The sequence below is a fragment of the Lissotriton helveticus genome, chromosome 4_1 (assembly GCF_964261635.1).
Source record: "Lissotriton helveticus chromosome 4_1, aLisHel1.1, whole genome shotgun sequence".
Classification (NCBI taxonomy): domain Eukaryota; kingdom Metazoa; phylum Chordata; class Amphibia; order Caudata; family Salamandridae; genus Lissotriton; species Lissotriton helveticus.
Window position 1 is genome coordinate 1,528,484,254 of NC_136063.1, and position 22,370 is coordinate 1,528,506,623.

Sequence of the window (22,370 nt, forward strand, 5' to 3'; positions counted from 1 at the left end):
GTCTCCACACCTGGACAGCCGTCCTAGTGGGGCCCGTTACGTTTCGAGGGGTGAGTCTTGAGTAGAGGGCTCTATTATAGTCACCCCCCGGCAACAACCATTTGTCCATCTCGAAGGCCGGATTCGGCAAAGGGCCATACATGCAATGATTTATTGCCCCCAATTGAGACGCCCAATAATAGCGACGGATATCAGGTAAAGCAATTCCACCGTCGTACCACGGGAGCGACAGTTTAGCAATGGCGATCCGGGGCCTGCCCCCCCACACCAGTTGTCTCTGTAAGCTCTCAACCTCACGGAAATATTTAGCCGGGACAACGTCAAGTGTGTTTTGCAATGCGTAGAGGAAGCGGGGCAGTGACATCATCTTAAACAGTGCCGCTCTACCCAGGGGAGAGAGAGGGAGTTTCCCCCAAGCAACAACATCTGCCCGAAGGCGCTGAAGAGGGGGCAGCAAGTTCCGGTCAAACCGCAGTTCAGGTTTCAGAGTGATAAAAATGCCTAGGTATTTAAATCCATCCCTCACAATCGCGATAGGACAACCACTCGGCAGAAGAGGGGCGTCTCCCGACAGGACGTATACACAGGACTTCGACCAATTGATGACAAGACCCGAGTTTTTGCGAAAGGACGTTAAGACATTGAACAGTACAATGAGGGATTTACGGGGAGATGTGAGATACAGCAGAATATCATCAGCATAGAGAGATATACGGTCCTCAAACTCCGAATTCCATCTAATGCCCTTCAGGGACGGCTCCCACCTCAACCAGGCCGCCAGCGGTTCCAAGGCGAGAGCAAACAAGGGGGACAGGGGACAGCCCTGTCGCGTGCCCCTGTCCAGTGCAAAGGGTGCAGAGACCCGACCATTGACCACCACCTGAGCCATGGGACCGGCGTAAAGCAATTTGACCCACCGAACGAACTCCGGACCGAAACCAAACTTGGCAAGAACCGCCCACAAATACGGCCATTCAATTGTATCAAACGCCATCGTAGCGTCCAAGGACGCCAAGATGGCGGGCTCACGCAGCGTCTCGGCTCGTGCCAAGACGCCATGCAACCGTCGGAGGTTAAGCGCCGTGTTGCGATGCGGTATAAAGCCGGATTGATCAGGGTGAACCAGGTCCCCAATGACAGTCGCCAAACGTGTCGCCAGCAGCCTGGCCAAGATTTTAGGCTCCGCATTAATCAACGAAATGGGTCTAAATGAGGCACAGCGATCCCGAGGTTTACCATCTTTGTGGATGACGACTATAGTGGCCAGTCTCTGGTCAGGTGGGAGAGAACCCACCTCCAAAGACTCGAGAAACATGGAGCGTAGATGTGGAGCTAGCGTGTCCGGGCGTAGTTTATAGAGCTCAATGGGGAGCCCATTAGGGCCCGAAGCCTTGCCGGATCGGACCGAACGGACTGCAGCGGCAATCTCATCCACAGTAGGCGGCGCATCCAGAGCATCCCTATCAATGTCAGGCAATCGGGGAAGTGCAATATCCCGCAATAGCAGGTGGGAGTCCTGCTCAGAGCGATCAGACACCTGGGAATACACCTCGCGGAAGTAATCGGCAAAACATGTAACAATATCAGCAGGGTCAGTACAACACTCTCCATTCTCCGCAACAATCACAGGGACGACACGACTTGCATTCTCCCTCTTATCCAGCCAAGCAAGTAATTTCCCAGCCTTATCACCCACATCATACAGGCGGCCCTGCTGTTCCCTTCCCATTTCCTTAGCAGCTTCCGTGACCAGAGCCCTGTATTCATGTTGTTTCAACTCCAATAGATGTAACCCCTCAGCAGTGACCCCAGATTCCAAGCATCCCTCCAGGGCTGTGACCTCCCCCTCCAGGCGAACCATCTCAGCACGGTTGGCCAACTTCACGCTACCAATCAACGAGAGGGCCTGGCCACGAATGACAGTCTTGTAAGCTTCCCAAAGTAAACTTGGGGAGGAAACAGAGCCCACATTTTCCGCAAAATAACAATCGTGTGTTTTAACCAGCTCAGCCCTGACCCTGGGGTCCTTCAAATACCAGGGGTTAATCGGAGCCACTCGGCCCGCCGAACCCCGCCGTGCATCAACCACCAGCCAAAGCGGAGAATGGTCCGAGATACCCCTCGCCAGATGTTTAACTTCCCGTATGAGGGATGCATGGGCCGAGGGCAATAATATATGATCTAACCTCGAGAGACTACCGTGAGCACCAGAATGATAGGTATATTGCAACTGCCCCGGGTGAAGCAAGCGCCAGCAATCAGTGAGCCCCAGCGTCTCTAGGAAGTCACTCAACCAAGTCTGGGCCTTCGGCAGTTCCCTGGGAGGGTGACGGTCACACATCCCCGAGACCACCGCATTAAAATCACCCCCAACCAAAAGCAGACCCTCGGGGAGACCCAGGATAAGTCCACTCAGATCAGCGAATGTGGTGGCTTGGAGGCCCGGGGGCACGTACACGGAAATCAGAATAAGAACCTTCCCTTCCCAGCGCCCCACCATGGCAGCGTATCGTCCCTTATCATCCAGTATGACATCATCAATGGCCAAGGGGAGGGAGGTCCGAACCAGAATGCCCGCCCCTCTGGAGCCCGAAGTGAAACCAGAGTGCGCCACAAGGCGATAACCACGCCTATTCAGAGCGTAGCACTTGTTGCCGAGCAAATGAGTCTCCTGCAGTAAGACAACATCAGGAGACAAACGTTTCAGCAATTGCAGCACCACCCTCCTCTTGATCCCACCCCCAACCCGTTCACGTTCCAACACAATATCCGAAGTCCCCTACCCCCCATCCCCGAATTCATCCCCTCCCCTGCCCCACACCCAAAGCAACTGCGAAAAACAGGAGATTGCCTTTCCTTCACCTTGCAAATAACAATAAAATTCAAACCAACAACCCAGTCCCCCCAACAATGGCAAAACAACTATACCCCCCACCCCGCACCCCTGCTGAAGACCAAAAAGCCCCATAAACTTGCAGTGTGCCTGTCGCCCAACCACCCAACTAATCTACGAAAAGAAAACCCAGGAGGAGAAAGGACCCGCTCATCCCCCACCCACCCCCAAAAGGACTATTACTTGCAAACATTAATGACACAGTATAGCACAGTTCAAAGCCAACGTGAAGGGTACGGGGTCATAGTCGACATCTACTCCTGCTCCGTCGGGCCACCGTCCGCCCGATCCGATCTGCCAGAGTCCTCAAAAGGTTCTTGATCCGCAGGCAGCGAGTCAAGCCAGTCACTCACGACCCCAGGATGGTCGAAGAAAAAAGTACGATCCCTATGAACCACCCGCAAACGGGCCGGGAAGAGCATGGCATACTTCATAGACCTGTCCCGGAGTCTCTTCTTGACCCCTTGAAACCCCAGCCTCTGTTTCTGGACCTGTTGTGTAAAGTCCGGATAGAAGCGGACAGTAGAGTTCTCAAAGGCAATGGGACCAGACTGCCTCGAAGCCTGCAGGATAGCGTCTCTGTCCCGGAAATGAAAGATCCTCGCAATGATGGGTCGTGGGTTAGCACCCGATTTAGGTGTGCAGCCGGGGATCCTATGTGCACGCTCGACAGCGAAAAACTTGCTGAGACCCTTGGGCGCCAAGTGATTCAGCACCAGGTCTTCCACCAATAAGTCCGTCGAGGCAGCAGTCGATGATTCCGGGACCCCAATCAGGCGAATGTTATTGCGCCTGGCACGGCTTTCATAGTCCTCTAGGCGCCCAGAGAAATAGTCATTAGCTTTCCGCAGATTCCCGACTTCAGCCTGTAAGTCAGAGACGTCAGTGACCAGGCTAGTGGTCTTGAGATCCAGGGATTTGACCTTTTCGTTTGTCTTCGCCAAATCCGCCCTGATCAGATTGACATCAATCGACACAGTATCCAGTTTGAGAGTCAAGGCCTCATATTGTTGCCCCAGTGAAGCTTTCATACCGGTAATGGCGCCCATGAGATCCCGCAACGAGGGCTCGTCCTCAATCGATGAGTCCTCCGGCATTGTCGTAGAGGGTTTAGATGCTGCGCCCGGCGATCCTTTAGTAAGGGTGTACCGGTCCATAATGTTCGTTTGCAAAGCACTCCCTCGAACGCCCGGTTTAGTCTTGCGCCTCTCACTCTCTGGCTTGGTGGCCATCTTAGATCCTGGACCCATACGGATCGCCTGTTGTCGGGTGAAAATGGTGACTGCGGTGGCAAATGCAGGACCAAAAGGGCGAAGGTGGTGCCAGTCTCAGAACTGAAAGCCACGACAGATCGGCATCAGAAGCGGAGAGACCAAAAGTATAGGCACGTCCGGCCGTCTACGTAGCTAACAAAGTCAGGTTGATCTCCGGACAGGATCGAAACCAAAAGCGGTCGCCAGCCCATGCAAGTCCGGCAGTCCGTTGTTGTTCACTTACTGGACGGCAGGCCAGACAAGATAGCTCGGGGCGTCACCTTGGAGCAGGCCAGAAAACTGCGACGATCTGTAGCTCTGGACCCCGAAGTCCCAAAAAGTTTTTGGGAACAGATAAATGATCAGTAGAACTACGCCAATAAACACCCGTCGTCCGAACCAGGATAAAGTACAGGATAGTCGATGGAGGTGGCGAGGGTCCGGGAGCCCTGTGCTCACGCGACCATCTTGGGTGCGCGCGAAGCTCCTCCTCAGGTCATACTCTGTTAATACCTTAAGCCCTACATTACCATATTCTTAAGTCTTTTGGCTCAGTTTCTGAAAACCAGTATCAGCAGACCCTAAGGCGAACATTTCTTTACCAAAAACATTACGGCTTCACCTTATCTAATCTAAACAAAAACATGCTGCTGACTACATGAGAAGTCTTTGCCAATTTCAAACAATCAAAAGTCACAGATTATCCTTTTATGTGTACACCTTCTCATAGAGAGCTCTCCTTGTACATCAGTCCTCTGTTTGAAAATACAGCAGGATAAAGTTAAGCAATCGGACAAAAAGCACACAAATATTCACCAAAGTGAAGTTGCATACGGTACCTTTTGCAGCCACTTGTCAATTTTACATTCTCTGGGCTTTTAGCTTCATCCTCTTTGAAAATCTGATCAGAGCTGGATGGGTTAGCAAATGTTGATATGAAAGGACCCAAGGACTGGAAGGCAGCTTGGCGTACCTAGAGAAAAGTATTACATATGACCCATGGCTAGTTTTAATAGTTCAAAAGTCTGTAAGTTCAAATTAAGTTGAAGAAGCACACCATATAGTTTGACGAGATACCTTCAGGGAGCCACATTGCTTCAGGGGAGGGAAGGCAAGGAGGGAGGGATGAGGGTGGCTATGAACTACTTACTCACTTTTGCTCTTTCCGGTGGAAACTCCAACCTTAGATTCGCCCCATTTTAATTCTACAAGGTGCCAAGTTGGATCCAGCAACTCTGCCAGCAATTGCTCCTGCACACTGAAAGGTTGTGTCATCAGACTGCAAAGCAGCTTCACAACGTCTCCGGAAGTGATGGAACAAAGCTGGATATTGACACTAACCATGTGAAGGTTTACAATAAAGCATTCCACGCCTTTAGACATGGAGATACAGTGACAAATCAAAATCCGTGACAGTACACAGACTCTAATATGGGACTTTATGAACACCTAGAAATACAGTTCCCAGAACAGGATGGACGGAGGGCAGTAAGAAATCTGTTAAACATAGTAGTCACCAGGAGTGTTACCAAAGTTAAGTAACTGTTTCTTCTGATTGATACTTCCAACAACAGATTCCTCACCTTTTGAACGGATTCCAATGCAGTATTCTCCAAAAGGTGGTGGGTCTGAGAAGTGGGCTCTACTGCAGGACTGAAGAGACAAAATTGCCCTCACTAAGCACCTGAGTCTTGATGCAGTAGTGCCTGGTGAAACTGTGGACAGACACTCCGGTAGCAGCCTGGCAGATCTATAGAACAAGAACACACTTAGCTAATGCAGATTTGAAGCTGGTGGAGGGAGCCTAATAACTCCACGAGAGCTCCTTGTTGGCCAAGGTGTAGAACATCTTTATTCAGAGGACCAGTCATCAAGATAGGGTTTGTTTCTGGACTGCGCTCACTTTTCAATGCACTGGTGAATCTAACAAAGAGTTGGTTGTCCACCAAATGCTCATTAGAGCGGCCTATATTGAAAGTAAGAGCGCAATTAAGGTACAGCCAACGAGGCCTGTCCTCCTCGTTAGGGGCATATAATGGAGAAAAGAAAACAGGTAGCCTGATGGGCTTCTACATAGAAGGGAGACAACACTTTTGGCAAAAAGGACGTAACAGTAGGAAATACCACTGGTGGTATAAAGTGGCTGTACCGACAGCGCCTGCAGCTCACTGACAAGGTGCAAAGATGTCATCACAATAAGGAAAATTATCTTAATGGTTAGCATTCTCAGAGGTCTATGTTGGGGAAGGAAATAAGTAGGCCCTTTTAAAAATGCATAATGACTTAGAGAGGGCTGAGCAAGAAAATGTAGACAAGCTAAGGAGGCTGATAATAACCCTTAATAGTGCCAATGGAACACCTTGATGGCCAATGACAATAGAAACAGAAGTAGAAGTAGATTGGAAATTTTGGATTGATGGACTAGACTATCCTTGTATTCGGTCATAAACAGTGCCCAGAATAGATCAACTTGGATTGGTGGCAAGTAACCAAGATGATACCCACCACCTCGTCAGGCAAGTCAAAATTGGTCAAGCTGGGAGGAGCCAAGATGGCGGACGGACCGGACGTGTGAGCTCCCGGCTCCGCTAACCGTCTGCTGTTTTTCAGAAATCCTGGCATTTATATTCGCCTACAACGTGTGCAACTAGGGCCACGAACGAGTTGATGCTACCCGCGTTCCTCCGACGTCCCCGCCGGCTGTTTTGGCTGAGGATTTGCGAAGTTTGCCGACTTCCGACTCTGCCCCCTGACTCTGCCCCGATCGTCGCCGCCGGACGCTGCTGGTCATGTTCGGTGGGACAAGTTGGGGCAGGGCTGGAGTTTAATACACCGTGGCCGGCTGCAGAGGTGGGCTGACTGGCTTAACTTTCTTCGGCGACGGAGTGGGTCCCTGCGAGGCTGTGGCCGTGCAAGCGACACTTCCTTTGTTCTGCGGCCGGCAGTCTGAGCTGCCTCCATCTTAGAGCGCCCCCTCCGCCGTGTGCCATCCACATCGACAGAAAACGAGGGGGCTTTCACACCGCGCTGGCCTCGGACTACGAGCCGTGTTTCCTTTGGTGGCCCTGCCTAACGTCCCTCCTGGTTATGGAGTCGCCCCCCCCTCTCCGCTGTGAGCTCATTGCGGGGGTGATATTGGCGCCTGACTACCGAACCGACACAGCGGTCGCTCCCGTATCCCCAGTCCTTGCTGCCCTGCCTCTTTGCGAGCTTGAGGATGCTCTGGTGGCGTCGCTGCGCACTGCTGCCCGGCCGATGCCGGAGAACGATCTGAATTATGGCGATATCCTGGCAGCCCTTGCAGACCTAGGGGCGACTTGGCGACAACACGCCCGTGAGCTGGAGCGGAAGATTGACGGTGTGGTGCCTTACAAGGAACGACTGTGGCTGGCTGGCCCCCTAATACCTCTCATTTCTCCTGCGGTGGATACAGGGTTGCGCAATGAGACTACTGTGGAGCGTTCTGTCCTTGGCTACAGTATCGAGGGTTCCCTTCTTGACGAGGCTACAGTTGCGAGGTCTCCTTCCACTCCGAAACCTGAGACTTTGCCTCTGCAAGTGCTACCGTGGTTTTTTCTACATTGTTGGACTGTCTGCCTACAACGGGCGCTCGTCAACTTGGACACGGTGATGGTCGGTGATTGGGAACACTCATTTCCTCTTCCTCTGCTTCTTCTATTCCGAGGGCGGCCATCTTGCTCCTTTGTTCTGCCTGCGGTGCACTCGCAGCGGCGGCCATGCTTGGAGGGGTTCCAACGCTCCGGCCAGGGCTGATGTTGTCTCTCTCTCTGATTTGGCCTGATCGACTGGCTGTGCCCGGACTATAACGCTTGTCGATATATTGCTTATGCTGCATATGTGTGCTTCCCTATTTCAGAATGCAATTGCTATTAATTTCCGTGGTCTTTTTATTTTGGGTTGCGCTTGATATGTCTGATTTTTGTCCCTTCCTAACGGGGTGGATGTACTTGCGGGCTGGGGGTCCGGGGATGCTTGATATTGCTGGGGGTCTCGAATTTCGTTTCTGTCCGGCTGGAGGGGACTCGGGTTGGAGCGCTATCTTGATATACGCAGGGGCTCTATTTGGGATATCACTCCGCATTAGTGGCGATGACTTTTGTATTCGCTTTGGCATAATTGGTGTGTTTTAGGTCTGGTGCTGGTAGTGGAGGCCGGGGCTCGGACATTAGGGCCCTCCTCCGGGGCAGCTCCTTTTGATTGATGGCGCTGTTTGGGACTGGCGAAGTCCATCTTGTCTCTGGGCATCTTCTTTCTGTTGTGTGCGGCCATTTTGTCTTTGTTTTGATTGGGGCGGGCCCTCCGAGGGAGCCATGTTCTGGGATACGTTTTCGGACTGGCCGGGGCTAGGGGGAATTTTTCTCTATGGACATGTGCTTGATTGGCGGGTGGGACTCGAGATGGGGCGCTTCTTCTTCATTGTATGTTGCTGTTCTGTGAGATGCCTTTCCCCATTCTCTCCTGTGTTTCATGCTGTACTGTTGTGTTCGGGGTGGAAGGATTACTTGTGGTTGGGGAGACCGGGAGCATATGGAATTGGCCCTTTTCTCAGCGACGGCCATGCCTGGTGAGATTCTGTCGTTCAAGCCGGGCTGTGGGTGTTTCCCTCATTGGTACTGTTTGCTCGGCTGGCGAGGACCCGGACTGCACCGTATTTTGCTATGTTGTTTTGTGCTGGCCCGGGGCTCTGGGTGTGCCTGATTCTGACACTCTTTTGGTTCTCGGTCCTCCGAATCTACTGTTGTGCGCGGCGTAGAGGTTGTATATGGCTGGGAAGTCCGGGAGCTCTGATATTGGGTGGGCTCCTCCCCACCTTCCTTTTTTCTGGGAGTAGTGGATTAGTTTATTCTTTTCTTAATCCCTATATTTCAAGTGTGATGGGTCTTTCTTTCCTTTTTCTTTCCATTTTCCTTCCTTTTTCTTTGTCTGTATTTCGGGTTCTTTAATGGGCGACAGACACACTGCCGGGGGGGGGGGTAGGCCGTAGCCTCCGCATTGGTGTAGGGTGGGGGGTGGGATTTATTTTACTTCGTTTAGTTTCTATGGGCCTTATTTTTTCTATCTTTCTGCGCTTTCTTAACCTGTTTCTGTTCTGGGTCCGCGATAGGGGTTAATGGGGAGGGGGTGGCGCTGTATATGGTCTGTGAATGATGACTGATGATTTGGTTGCTTTACTTCGTGCCGCCATATTGCTCGAGGTTTTAACTTCCATTGTTGTTTCTAGTGGTGAGGCCGCCTGCCCATACCGTGATGCTATTGTATGGACTCAGTTCTCCTTATTTCTTATTCTTCACTGCTTTGTATTTAGATCGCAAAAAAACCTTAAAACTTAACCTTAAATGCTCCTTCTCCTCGGCGATGTGATTCTATTCAGTGTAACGTCCATTGCCTGTTGCTATGTCATCCGCTGCCGCTGAGGAACTGTATTGCTTGCACTTGTGCTTCAAAGTATCGTGGCCGGCCTGACGGTTGTGGGCCCGTATTTGTTCTTTTTTGCTTGCACAATAAAGGTTTTAAATAAAAAAAAAAATTAAAAAAAAATTGGTCAAGCTGGTTCCATGAACTGGAAGAAGGAGGAGGGTCCAAGTACTGCACAATGGAAGGAAGAGCTACTTAAATGGGCTGAGTGTAAAAGTGTAATCCAGCTGCAGATGGCTACAAGACTAGGAAATGAGAGGGCACTAGAGGCAGCAAGAGCTTGGGAAAGACTAGTTGCAGAACTGACATTTATTTATTTGTTTATTCAAAGTTTTATATAGCGCAAACAAGATCTTTACAGATATCAGAGGGCTTCACAGAGACAGGGGTAGGGGCAACAGGACTGAACAGAACTAATGGGAACAGTATAATAGTCACTAAACATAATAGGAAAACAGTGGAGTACAGAGAACATACCAATATACATCCAGGTAACAAGTAGTATAAGACGGCGCAAAAACATTGATCACGCTACAACAGAGTTCAGGTAAACTTTGGATGTAGGGATGGCTTATACCAAATTCTAAGGATAGAGCGAACAAGGGGTGGGGGCAACGTGAGGGTGATTCAACAAACTAAAGTGTATCATATAGTGGTCGGTAGTAGGAGAGTAGCATAATAGTGTCACAAACAAATAAGAGTATAGTGTCAGGAGGCAATCAGGAGATCAAAAGTTCAAAAATACACAGCGATGCAGAGACTCTGATCCATCACCTATAAAGTCCAGGTGAACTTGGCCATGAGGATGGTTTTCACCTCTTTCTTGAAGAATGCAGTGGAGGGGATAAGCCTGGTTTCAGGAGGGAGTGCATTCCAGATCCTGGGTGCCATTCCTGAAATCTCCCATGAACTATGAGCATGAAGACGGGGTGGGCTCCTCCCCAGAGGTAGTAGGCTAAGTAATAGAGGTGGGAGGATTGTAGACAGACACATGGACACCAGGAAAGATGCCCTGCACCCTAGTAGGCTAGGGATCCCCTATGGTACTACCTAGATTATGCCCGCACACACACTAGAGACTTGCACTGCTATAGACTGAAGCCCTGAATGTACGTGACACGCCTGAGGGGACGGGGGAGGGATAGGGGGATTTCTGGGTAGGGAGGGTAGTTGTGGGAAGGAGTTTTATACCTGGAGCTGCATTAATGCGGGGGACCAGCAATGTACATCACTATTGAACTACTAGAATACACCAATCGGTCAGTGCTATATGGGGCATTTGAGGTGCTAATTGTAACCTGCACTGTCCAATACATATGATACTGTTCAATATTGTGATGGCATAATTCCCCCATGTAACTTCTGTGAAAACTAATAGTTTGCTAAAAAAAAGAATCGATTAACTGACATGTTCCCTCTAAACACTACAGAATTTTAACCCTACAGGTTCTGTTAAACAGATATCTGTTAGAGCCCCACACCAGGTTTGTCTCTGGTGCATGGGTCTGACATATTATTTTAAGTCTTGCGGTGACTGCGCCAGGACGAATCCAAAGGTGATGGGGCCACAAAGCCAAACTCTACATTGCTGATCGCTGTCTCAATACGCATACGGGCAGGTCTTGATCAAAGCTTCCAAGCGGAGGACCCAGAGCCTTTCTCGCTCTCGAGGGCGTTCTCAGGAGAAGTCCTCCTCACATTCATGCATAGTCAACAGTTAAGCCAACGAAAAAATACAAGAAGTTTAGCATTATTCTCTATTATCCTGCTGCTCTCATCAGGAGAAGTTGTGTGGACATCAGGGTGCCTCTTGATTTTGGTCCTGGTATCCTACCCAGGAGCCAATACCACAACTTATCGTAATACAACACAAGTTCTGGGCCCATCAGCGACACTGCAAAAAGTGAGGCCATCAAGGCGGCCATGTTAGGTCTCTCTAACACCCTTTGGACTCCCTGTAGTACCTCTGGGCCACAAGGACTCAAGGGGACCTTGATCTGGAGGACCAGTCCTCGATACCATCTGTGCCTCTTGACTCCACAGTGGACCTTGCCTTGACTACAGGCTGATGCTAATCACAACTTCTTACCCAGCGCAGAGACCTGCACTGGTCCCACTCGCATCTACACAGGCTCTGATGCTGCAGGCGCCGGCAGAGGAACCAATTGTTCAAATTCAGAAGTGATTCAAGCACAACCTGCTCCTGTAGACCCACCTTTCCTCAGACTCTGAAAGCCTAGTGGTACAGCTGACAAGCAAGCTCAGCCTGAAAGAATTCTCTACTACGCCTCATGGTACAGAATATAAAGAAATGGAGGTATTCAGAAAGTAAGTGTTCTTTACTGCCAGTTTCGCACTCCACTCACTGAATGCTTGTTCCCTCATGGGACGCAATTTGCATGAATTAAGGGACATAGGCAGCGGAACTTGCCCACAGTCCCATAAATCATTATGTATTGTATTTAGGGCCCTTCACGGACAAGGCCCAATCCCACTACAGAACATGTTCCATTGGTATACTCCGACCAGATCCCTTCGCTCGGCTTCTGCCTACCTGGCTGTGGTGCCTAAAGTATTGAGATCACGACTGGGTGGCCGATCTTTCAGCTTTACGGCAGCTAGGCTATGGAATGCTCTTCCATTGGGATTGAGAAGCATGAATGACCTCAATTCTTTCAAGAAAAACTTAAAAACCCATCTTTTTCCCAAGGCTGGGATACATTAGTTTCTTTTGATCAGCACGTTGCGAAGCAGGCTCCTTTTAGTCAAAGCGCCAGGATACCCGTTGGGTGACAGATACGCGCTATAAAAGTATACCAATACATACATACATACATACAGTCCCTGAAGAGTTCTGCACCAATCTTTAACAGGTTATACAGGATGGCTAAGACACAGCAAAATATTTCATCAGCTCTGAGTTGGGCACAACCGTCTGCTTAGGCAGGGCAGTAGGTACCAGCATGGTGCTTCAGCTCCACATGTAGATGAGATCCACTGACTTCCCAAGTGACTAGCAGGAATCACTACTAAACATGTGATTTGCTGGCACCAGTGGCTTTTAAAAAAAAGGTAGACTTGAGCCTGAAATGCTTCAAAGACAGCAGTGCTATAGTGTGCTCCCTCGGTCTCTATGAACAGGTGCAACACACTTCCCAGCTGTTTCGCCCCTTTGAAGGTTTCGGAAGAGGCCTGGTGCAATGACAACATCAAGGTCCACTTCCAGAACAGCAGACCTCCCCCAAACCGTTCAAGGTTGGTCAGGGATCCAGCAGCCAACGTCCAGACCAACATAGGTGACATATAGGTTCAAGTTCAAGTTTAGCATTTGCATAGCGCACTACTCACCCATAGGGTCTCAAGGCGCTTGAGGGAGGGAGGGGGGTAATTACTTCTCGAATATCCAAGTTTTTAGTTGTTTTCTGAAGGAAAGGTGGTTCTGAGTAAGGCGGAGGTGGGTGGGGAGAGAATTCCAGGTCTTGGCTGCTAAGTAGGAGAAGGATCTTCCCCCCATGGTGGATCTATGGATGCGTGGAATTGCGGCGAGGGCTTGATTGGACGATCGTAGTTGGCGGGTGGGGGTGTAAAAGGACAGGCGCGTGTTGAGGCATGCGGGTCCAAGGTCGTAGAGGGCTTTGTGTGCGTGGGTGAGGAGACGGAAGGTTATTCTTTTGTTGACGGGAAGCCAGTGGAGGTCTTTCAGGTGACCGGAAATGTGAGCTTGGCGGGGGATGTCTTGTATGAGTCTGGCAGAGGCGTTTTGGATGCGTTGGAGTTTTTTCTGTAGTTTAGCTGTGGTTCCGGCGTAAAGGGTGTTTCCGTAGTCTAGTCGGCTTGTGACCAGTGCGTGAGTGACCATCTTTCTTGTTTCGGTGGGGATCCAATGGAAGGTTTTTTTGAGCATACTAGGATGTTGAAGCAAGTTGATGAGACGGCATTGACTTGTCTGGACATCGAGAGGGAGGAGTCCAGGATGAAGCCCAGGTTACGTGCGTGGTGCGTTGGTATGGGTGCGTTTCCCAGGGCCGGTGGCCACCATGAGTCGTCCCAGGCGGATGGGGATGATCCTAAGATGAGGACTTCCGTTTTGTCCGAGTTCAGTTTTAAACGGCTGTTCTTCATCCATTCGGCTACTTCTTTCATCCCTTCGTGTAGGTTAGTTTTGGCGGTATTTGGGTCTTTGGTGAGGGAGAGGATCAGCTGGGTGTCGTCTGCGTAGGAGATAATGTTGAGGTTGTGTTGGCGCGCGATGGATGCGAGGGGACTCATGTATACGTTGAAGAGGGTGGGACTGAGTGATGATCCTTGTGGTACGCCGCAGATGACTTCGGTGGCCTCTGATCTAAAAGGGGGGAGGCGGACTCTCTGGGTTCTTCCGGCGAGGAACAAGATGATCCAGTCCAATGCTTTTCCTTGTATTCCGGCGTTGCTGAGGCGATGAATAAGGGTGTTGTGACAGACTGTGTCGAAGGCTGTGGAGAGGTCAAGTAGGATGAGGGCAGCTGTTTCGTCGTTGTCTAGTAGTTTTCGAATGTCGTCTGTTGCTGCGATGAGGACGGTCTCGGTGCTGTGTTTGGCTCGGAAGCCGGACTGTGAGGGGTCGAGGGATTTGTTGGATTCGAGGAAGGCGGCGAGCTGACTGTTAACGGCTTTCTCAATGACTTTGGCAGGGAATGGGAGGATCGAGATGGGGCGGTAGTTCTTGAGTTCAGTGGGGTCCGCTGTGGGTTTCTTCAAGAGGGCGCTGAGTTCGGCATGTTTCCAGCTTTCCGGGAAGGTGGCGGAGTTGAGGGAGCAGTTGATGACATCTCGGAGATGGGGTGCGATAATGGAGTTTGCTTTGTTGAAAATGTGGTGGGGACATGGGTCGGTTGGTGATCCTGAGTGGATGGAGTTCATCAGGCGGATGGTGTCTTCAGTGGTGATTGGGTTCCAGGCGCGGAGGTTGTTGGAGGGGGTTTTTAGTTCGGAGGTGGGTGGGGTGGACTGGTCTTCGGGCTGGTTTTCAAAGCTGTTATGTATGTCTGCGATTTTGTTGTGGAAGAATGAGGCTAAGGAGTCGCAGAGGTTTTGGGAGGGAGTGATGTCGTTGGTGCCGGCGGTGGGGTTGGTAAATTCTTTGACTATGTTGAATAGTTCCTTGCTGTTGTGTGCGTTGTTGTCGAGTCGATCCTTGAATGCTGATTTCTTGGTGGATCGGATCAGTTGGTGGTGTTTGCGGGTAGCGTTCTTGAAGGTGGCCAGGTTGTCAGTGGTTGGGTTTTTTCTCCAGGCTTTCTCGAGGGTGCGACAGATCTTCTTGGATTTCTTAACGTCATCGTTGAACCAGGGGGCTTTTTTGCTACCTTGCTTGATTAGATGTTTTTTTCAAGGGTGCTAATTCGTCAGCGCTGATGGTGATCCATTGTGTGAGGTTGGTGGCTGCAAGGTTTGGGTCCGATGGTTTTGCAGGAGGGTTTTGGTTAAGAGATGTGAGGAGTTGGTCGGTGGTAATTTTGTTCCAGTTTCTGCGGGGAATTGGTTGTGGGTGGTTGTGGGTCGTAGTCTTTTTGTAGTTGAAGTGGACGCAGCTGTGGTCTGTCCAATGGAGCGCTGTGGTGTGATTGAAGGAGATGTGCTTGCTGGAGGTGAAGATTGGGTTGAGCGTGTGTCCGGCATAGTGGGTGGGGGTATCAACAAGTTGTTTGAGTCCGAGATTGGCGAGGTTATCCAGAAGGGTGGTGGTGTTGCTGCTGTTGTTCTTTTCCAGGTGGAAGTTAAGGTCTCCCAGTAGAATGTAGTCCTCGGAGGGAAGGGCGTGTGGACTGATGAAGTCAGTGATGTCTTCACTGAATTGTGTGCGGGGTCCTGGTGGCCTGTAGATGAGGGTGCCTCTGAGTGTGGTCTTGGGGTCGATGTGGATCTGGAAGTGAAGGTGTTCGGCGGCTGTGAGGATGTCATCGGAGCTGGTCGTGATGCGGATGGTGTTCTTATGAACAATGGCGATGCCTCCTCCTGTTTGGTTGATGCGGTCCTTACGGATAATCTTGTAGCCGTCAGGGATGGCTATGGCAATGTCGGGCATTGATGAGGCGTTCATCCAGGTTTCTGTAAGAAAGGCGACGTCCGGCGATGTGGTGTCGAGTAGGTTCCAGAGTTCAATGGCGTGACTGGATCGAGCGGGTGTTGAGCAGGATGCACTTCAGGTGGTTAGTGTCGGAGCTCTGTTTGGAATTTGTGGATTTGGTGTGGGTCTTGATGCAGTCGAACTTGCAGGAGTGGCAGGTGAAGGGTCCATGGGTGTGTCCTGGGGCGGCTTGGTGGCAGTCTGGAAGTCGGCCAGGGTTGAGTGCTGAGAGGGTTGCGGCGTCGTAAATTATGCGAGCGGGGTGGATTTTGCAGGGGCCAGAGGGTCTGGCGCTGGGCGCGGTCCAGGCGTAGACGGGCTTACCTTTGGGGCGCGTTCGCTGCGCGCAAAAGCATCTGTCATAAGTGGGTAGAGGAGGGGGGTGGGGCGAGGGAGGAGCAGCTGGGAGGCGGGAGCGGGGTGGAGAGCCGGGCTGGGAGTCACAACAACAAACAACAAAATGGCCGCAGGCCAAAAGCGAAACAGGACGAGATTGGGGCACGACCTTAATTAAGCGCTATGAACACTGGGCAGCACAGTCAGGCAACAATTATTACAGCAGGCAAAGCGAGTGGCACATCAAATAATAATGGAACAGTAAATCACAAATCACGGTCTGATACTTCAAGCGCTACGATGATTCAATATTCGTCAGTGCGAGCAAGTCTGCCAATAAGCGTTACTATCACAAAGCAAAATTATGGCTGTGCGAGCGTGGCAATCAGCTGGAAATAAGCGTTACTATCACAAAACAGAAATTATGGCAGTGCGAGCAATGCGTGGTAGTCAGCTGGCAATAAGCGCTATTATCACAAAGCAAAATTATGGCTGAGCGAGCAACGCGAGGCAGTCAGCTGGCAATAAGCGCTATTATCACAAAGCAAAATTGTGGTTGTGCGAGCAATGCGAGGCAGTCAGAGCGCTACGATACCACGATATCCCGTGTGGATGAGCAGGGAGCAGCGAGGGGAGCGACCGTTTCAGAGTGGTTCAGGACGGTCAATCCCCCACCCCTCCCACCTCCACCAAAAAAACACTTTAGCTTGTGATGGGATAGTACATGGTCATCTTGTTGGAGGCAGCATAAGGAATTAGCTTCATCGGTAGCAGAGCATCACATCCGACAGATGGGTACTTAACTTTGTTCAGTTAAGATACGCATTCGCATTTCTTTCCAGTCCACTACATTTACCACGTACACCGAACGGATGTCAGAGGACAACTTATCCATCCTATCGAAAGAAGAACAGGCTCTTTTAAAAAAACGGAAGCTCAAGTTGGTCCTAGTGTCAGAAATACAGATTGGATGTTACTCCTGTTATTTCCTGATGCTGTGAAAGACAGAGGTCTTCATCATATTTTAGATCTTCGCTTCCTCAACTTCTTTCTCAAAAAGGACAAATTGAAGATACTCACGCTGGCCAAAGATCTATCTGCCCTGGTTCCAGGAGACTAAATGGGGGCGTTGGATTTGCAAGGCAAGGCACCTGTTTTCACATCCCCATCCTGCAATCCCACAGGCATACCCTTTGGATCAAGGTGAGAGACAAGCATTGTCAGTTATCTGTGCTTTCTTTGGGCCTCGCCATCACCCCTCGGATGAGTGAAGAACAGAAGACACCGCACATCTCTGGAGATTGGTACTACCAGTTTTTCGATACATTGACCACTGGTGCTGAAGGTATGCTTCACCACAGTGAATCATAGATTACCTCTATATGACAATTAACCTCTCCATATCTTTGGGGTTTTCGATCAACATGCTGAAGTCACATCTGACTCCTTGCACGAGGTTACCGTTCAACAACACTTCTGGATCAAATGCTTCTTCAAGCCTTTCCACCACCTCTGTAAGTACAGGACATTCAGGCTATTATGCAGATGTTTCAGATTCTATTCTGGGTTTTGGTGAGAGCACCTCCGAGGTTTCTTGGCCTTCTTGCCTCCCTGTTTGAGGCACATGCCAGATTTATATCCTGGCTCTGCTGTAGGACCTGTAGTCTTAGTGGGTCCATCACTAAGAAAACCTGTCTAACTCCATCCAGGTTTCCAAGGAGTAGGTGAAAAACTTGCACTCAACTGACATTAGACCAGTGGCAGAGTTGTTGGCTTTGGCGGATGCATCGCTACTGGTTTGGGTAGGCCATCTGGGAGAGGGTGACATCAGAGGATTCTGGTCTCTGACGGAGATCCATCGCCACATAAATCTAATGACGTTGCAGGTGATTCGCTTGGCCCTAAAGGCCTTCCTCCCAACCATCAATGGTAGACTGGTTCAGGTTCTCATGCACAACACCATTGCCATGTGGTATTTCAACAAACAGGACAGAGTGGGGTGCTGTGCCAGGATGCACTATGCCTCTGCAACTGGCTGAGCTGCAAAAGCATATCCCTGGTAACCACCCACCTGCCAGGAACTTTGAACGTCAGGGGGATAAACTTAGCCAGTGTTGCCTAGAGGATAAGGATTGCAAATTAAACTCCAATGTGGCGGTGGAGACTTCCAGCAAGGGGGAGATCTGTGAAGCACTTTTCCCTATCCGAGTGTCTACATTTTTGTGCATTGGAATTCCCAAGGTGACGCTCCCTTGGAGAAGCTTTTCACCTAGAGTTGGGATGAGGACTCCTGTATGACTTCCCACTGTTACCTCTCCTTCACAAAGTTCTGAAAATCAGAAACAACTGGGCCAAAGTCATCTTAGTAGCTCTGGACTGGCCCAGGAGAGCATGGTACCCAGAACTTTCGGACCATGAGCATCGGTCCGCCAGATTAGGATTCCGCTTCAGGAGGATCTTTTGTCGCTGCAGTAGGGCAGAGTCCTACACCCAGTCCTGCAAAACCTACACCTACATGTGTGGAGATTAGCTACAACTGCTAACTTCTTTGGACCCTTCTCCCAAGGTAGTGGAGGTCATCTTGACAGACAGAAATCAAGCCACAAAAACCATTTATGATGGACGTTGGGAGAAGTTTGTGCATGGTGTACGTCTTGTGGGACAGAACCGCTGCAAGCCAAATGGTCGGATGAGTTATTGTTTGTGCTTGGTTGGCCCAGCAAGGTTTTCCTGTGCCCACAGTTAAAGGTTATTAACCAGCCTTATGAGTCTGTTTATATTTAACATTCCAACCATCATTGTTTCACCTGTTGTAATGCATTTTTTAATGGGTTGCTTCACGCTTCCACCAAAATCAAAAAATATGCTACAGCGGGACCTTAATTTGGTTCTTACATAACTGATGTGCACCCCATTTGAGCCAATGCACAGCTATCCTCTGCTTCTTGTGACTCTTAAAAAGTGTCTCTCAGAGAGAAGATCAACTTGAGGTGTGAGTTGCAGCGCTGTCTGTCCAGCAAGAATGTACCATCTTTTTTTACAGACAAACTTGTGCTGTAGACTAGAGCTGCATTTCTGCCCAAGGTTGTGACACCTTTCCATGTTGAGTAACCCATCATCCTTCTGGCATGCTTTGCTGTACCTCATCCCTCAAAAGTGAAAGAAAGGCACCATCTTTGGATCCAAAAAGGGCTTTGTAATTCCTATATTTATCGCACCACCAAGGACCATCGGACGGACAATCAGCCCTTTGTGGGGTTCGAAGGAAAAAAGAAGAAAAGGCAGTGCAGAAAACAACCAGTTCAAAGTGGGCAGTCTTCTGCATCAATATCTGATACACACTGGCCAAGAGGAAGCCCCATAGGGGGCTAGATAGCTCATTCCATCCGAGCAAAGGATGCTACCACTGCATTGGCACAGAGACTGGCTGTCAGTGCATACATTCATGAAGCATCACTGCTTTGATAGCCAGGTCCGTCGACTGATACATTTTGCCCATTCCATAGACCCACAACCTTGGGAGGTATACTGCTCTGGTATCTCCTCACAAGGTAGTGAGGAATCAGCAGCAGGAAATATCAATCAGAAGAACAAGTTACTTACCATTGCTAACAATTTTTCTGGTGGATACGATCTAACTGCAGACCTCTCATCAACTCCCCCCTCCACCTCTCCATTCGGTGGAATGGACTCCTTTCTTCATCTTAAAATTCTCCCAATTTAGAGATCTGCACACTGCAAAACCTGGTCAGCCGATGGCTATGTGCCACACATCACGGACAGAGTTCAGAAAGACTCCACCTACTGATGCACAATGAAATTGCTGGCAAAAATTCTCCACATCCCGTCCGGCACCTCGGGTATTTACAAGGTGAGGAAACTGCAGTTAATATCAGTATCCACCAAAACTTTTGGCATATCAGGATTCAGGCAGAAGTGTCAAATGGAGATAAACTTATCAGCAAATGAGGACACCATCTTTAACTCAACCCGCTACCTGCCCCAACAACTTTCTTGATGGATATGCATGAAAAGTAAAATGCTAGCACTAAACTTGACGCAGTAATTGTCAGCAAAACTTCATTCAGGTTTGTCAAAGCTCAGGAAAATGAATAGCAAATAAACACTTATTTGACACTCCCTGCCAGCATATTTGTAGAAGGCACGGTGTCTGCCAAATTTAGTGCAGATTCATCACACTGCACTACAGCCAGGAGCAAAGTAGAAAAGTGTTTACTTCTCAACTATTGAGATATTTTCAAGTTTAGCCATTCAAAGACCACCCAAAACCTTTTAGCAATGCAATTATCTTTAAACCTACCAATGGATTTACACCAAAACACAAAAAATGTCTATTCATGGTCGTTCGTGACAGCTCCCCACTTGCTGCATCGCTGCATCCCTGGTTTCTGAATTGTTTACTTGTTATTGTACTCAAACCTGTTAAACCCCTCTTTGTTCAATTTTGTTCAACGTGTTTAGTTTTGTAATGCCTTTGTTTTTCTCAGTTTTTCCACCTGCTTACTTTCCTGACATTTTTCCTGCCACATCTCCCTTCCGCTTCTCGCCCTCAACGGCCCTGGCCATCACATCCCAGGATCCCTCCCTCCTCCCATGACCAATTTAATGGAGGCTGCATGGCAGCCACACAGTGCTGCGCCAAAGGCTTGCCAAAGGCACGCCGTTGGCCCCCAGCACCAGGAACCCTGGCTCTCCCGATACTGTCAGATATACCAACACCACGCTCTGAGCCCTGGACACCAGACTAAGCAACAACTGCTGCAGCACCTCTCCATGATCAACAGTGGGACATTTTGCCTGCTGGCACTGCCCTTATGCAAAACTAGAGCACCCGCACGCACTACCACCACCACCAGCTCAACCACCACAACCACTTCAGAATAACTTCACTCCCTCCTGCTCAACACATGATCACTCTGCAAAAACGTTACCGAGATCTGGGACACCATCACCTTCCTCACCCTTGACGTCATCTTCCTCATCGAGACTTGGCTCCACCCCACATCCTGGCATCATCTCCGCAACGCCTGATGGCTACAAGATAGAACACCAAGACACGGAGTTGGAATAGCCATCATCCACAAAGAAACCATCCACTGCACCAACACCGCAGACAACACCAACCTGATCATGGAACACCACAACTTTCAAATCCCGCCCGACGACAAAACCACCATCAGAGGCACCATTGACTACAGACCTCCAGAACCTCACTCCAGCTTCCCCCAAATTAATCGGCCCACTCGCAATTGACTCCAAATACTCAGAGACCTCAATTTTCACCTCAGAGACCTCAATGTTCACCTTAACGACACCAACATCGCCAACCTCCTCAAAAGCATGAACAGCCACACTCAGCTTGTCACCAACTCCACACACATCACAGGACACACCCTCAACCCCATCTTCACGGCCAGCGACAGTCAAGTACAGCCATGTCACAGAGCTCACCTGGACAGAATATGTCTTTGTCCACTTCACAATCACAGGATTCCCCCCTGAACCACCACCAAGCCAACCAGCACCTCACACTGCAGCTAGAACAAACTATGAGAGAGCCAGCGGACCAACATACTCAACACCTCCCACCCAGACACCGCAACCAACCTAGAACAGGCTGTCAAGACCTCCTCCTTCTGGCTCACAGACGGAGCTGACAGTCACCCCGTCAAGCCCAAACAGGCCAGTTGGTACACCACAGAACTGAGAAAGCACAAAACACAACTGCAAGCGACTGGAAATGAATGGCGCTCTAGCAGGGAACACACGGACCGATTCAAGATATCCCTCAACCAATACCACAAACGCCTGAAAGGCGAAAAGAAGAACCCTTGCCGACCGCATCGAAGTCAGTTCTAACCACAGCAAAGAACCTTTCAATATCGTCAGAGTTCTCCAAGCACTCAGCCACCAAATATATAATCACTCCTTCCCAGGATATCTGTGACACCCTGATGGACTTATTCCACGACAAAACATTCACCATCTACAAAAACTTCGAACCCCAACCCACAACTGCTGACATCCTCAGCCTCCTCATGCCAAAAGATGCAAACTCCGCCCACCTGCTCACCACAATGGACCAGCTTACCACTCAAAACACCACAGCCGTCATGAACTCCGTCCACTCAGGAGCACATATGGACCCCTGTCCACACCACATCTTCAAACTTAGGAGAATCAGAAACGAGTTAACCGCCATCTTCTACCCATCCATCACCACACCCACATACCCTGAATGAAATGACATTAATGAAATGTACTTCTAAAGCGCATGGCTACCGTACGGCCTCCCAGCGCTATGAATCTAGATTGCGAGTGCCTT

At 49.8% G+C, this 22,370-nt stretch overlaps 1 protein-coding gene across 5 annotated transcripts in view; it reads right to left on the reverse strand.

Annotated features, from left to right (window-relative positions):
• Positions 1-22,370, reverse strand: part of PPP4R1 (protein phosphatase 4 regulatory subunit 1) — a 689,584-nt gene that overhangs the window by 294,676 nt on the left and 372,538 nt on the right. For all 5 annotated transcript variants that reach the window (XM_078688139.1, XM_078688143.1, XM_078688140.1 and 2 more), the window contains exon 10: positions 4,986-5,119. In XM_078688139.1, coding sequence (XP_078544265.1) covers positions 4,986-5,119 — 134 coding nt within the window. The remainder of the gene's footprint in view (positions 1-4,985; positions 5,120-22,370) is intronic.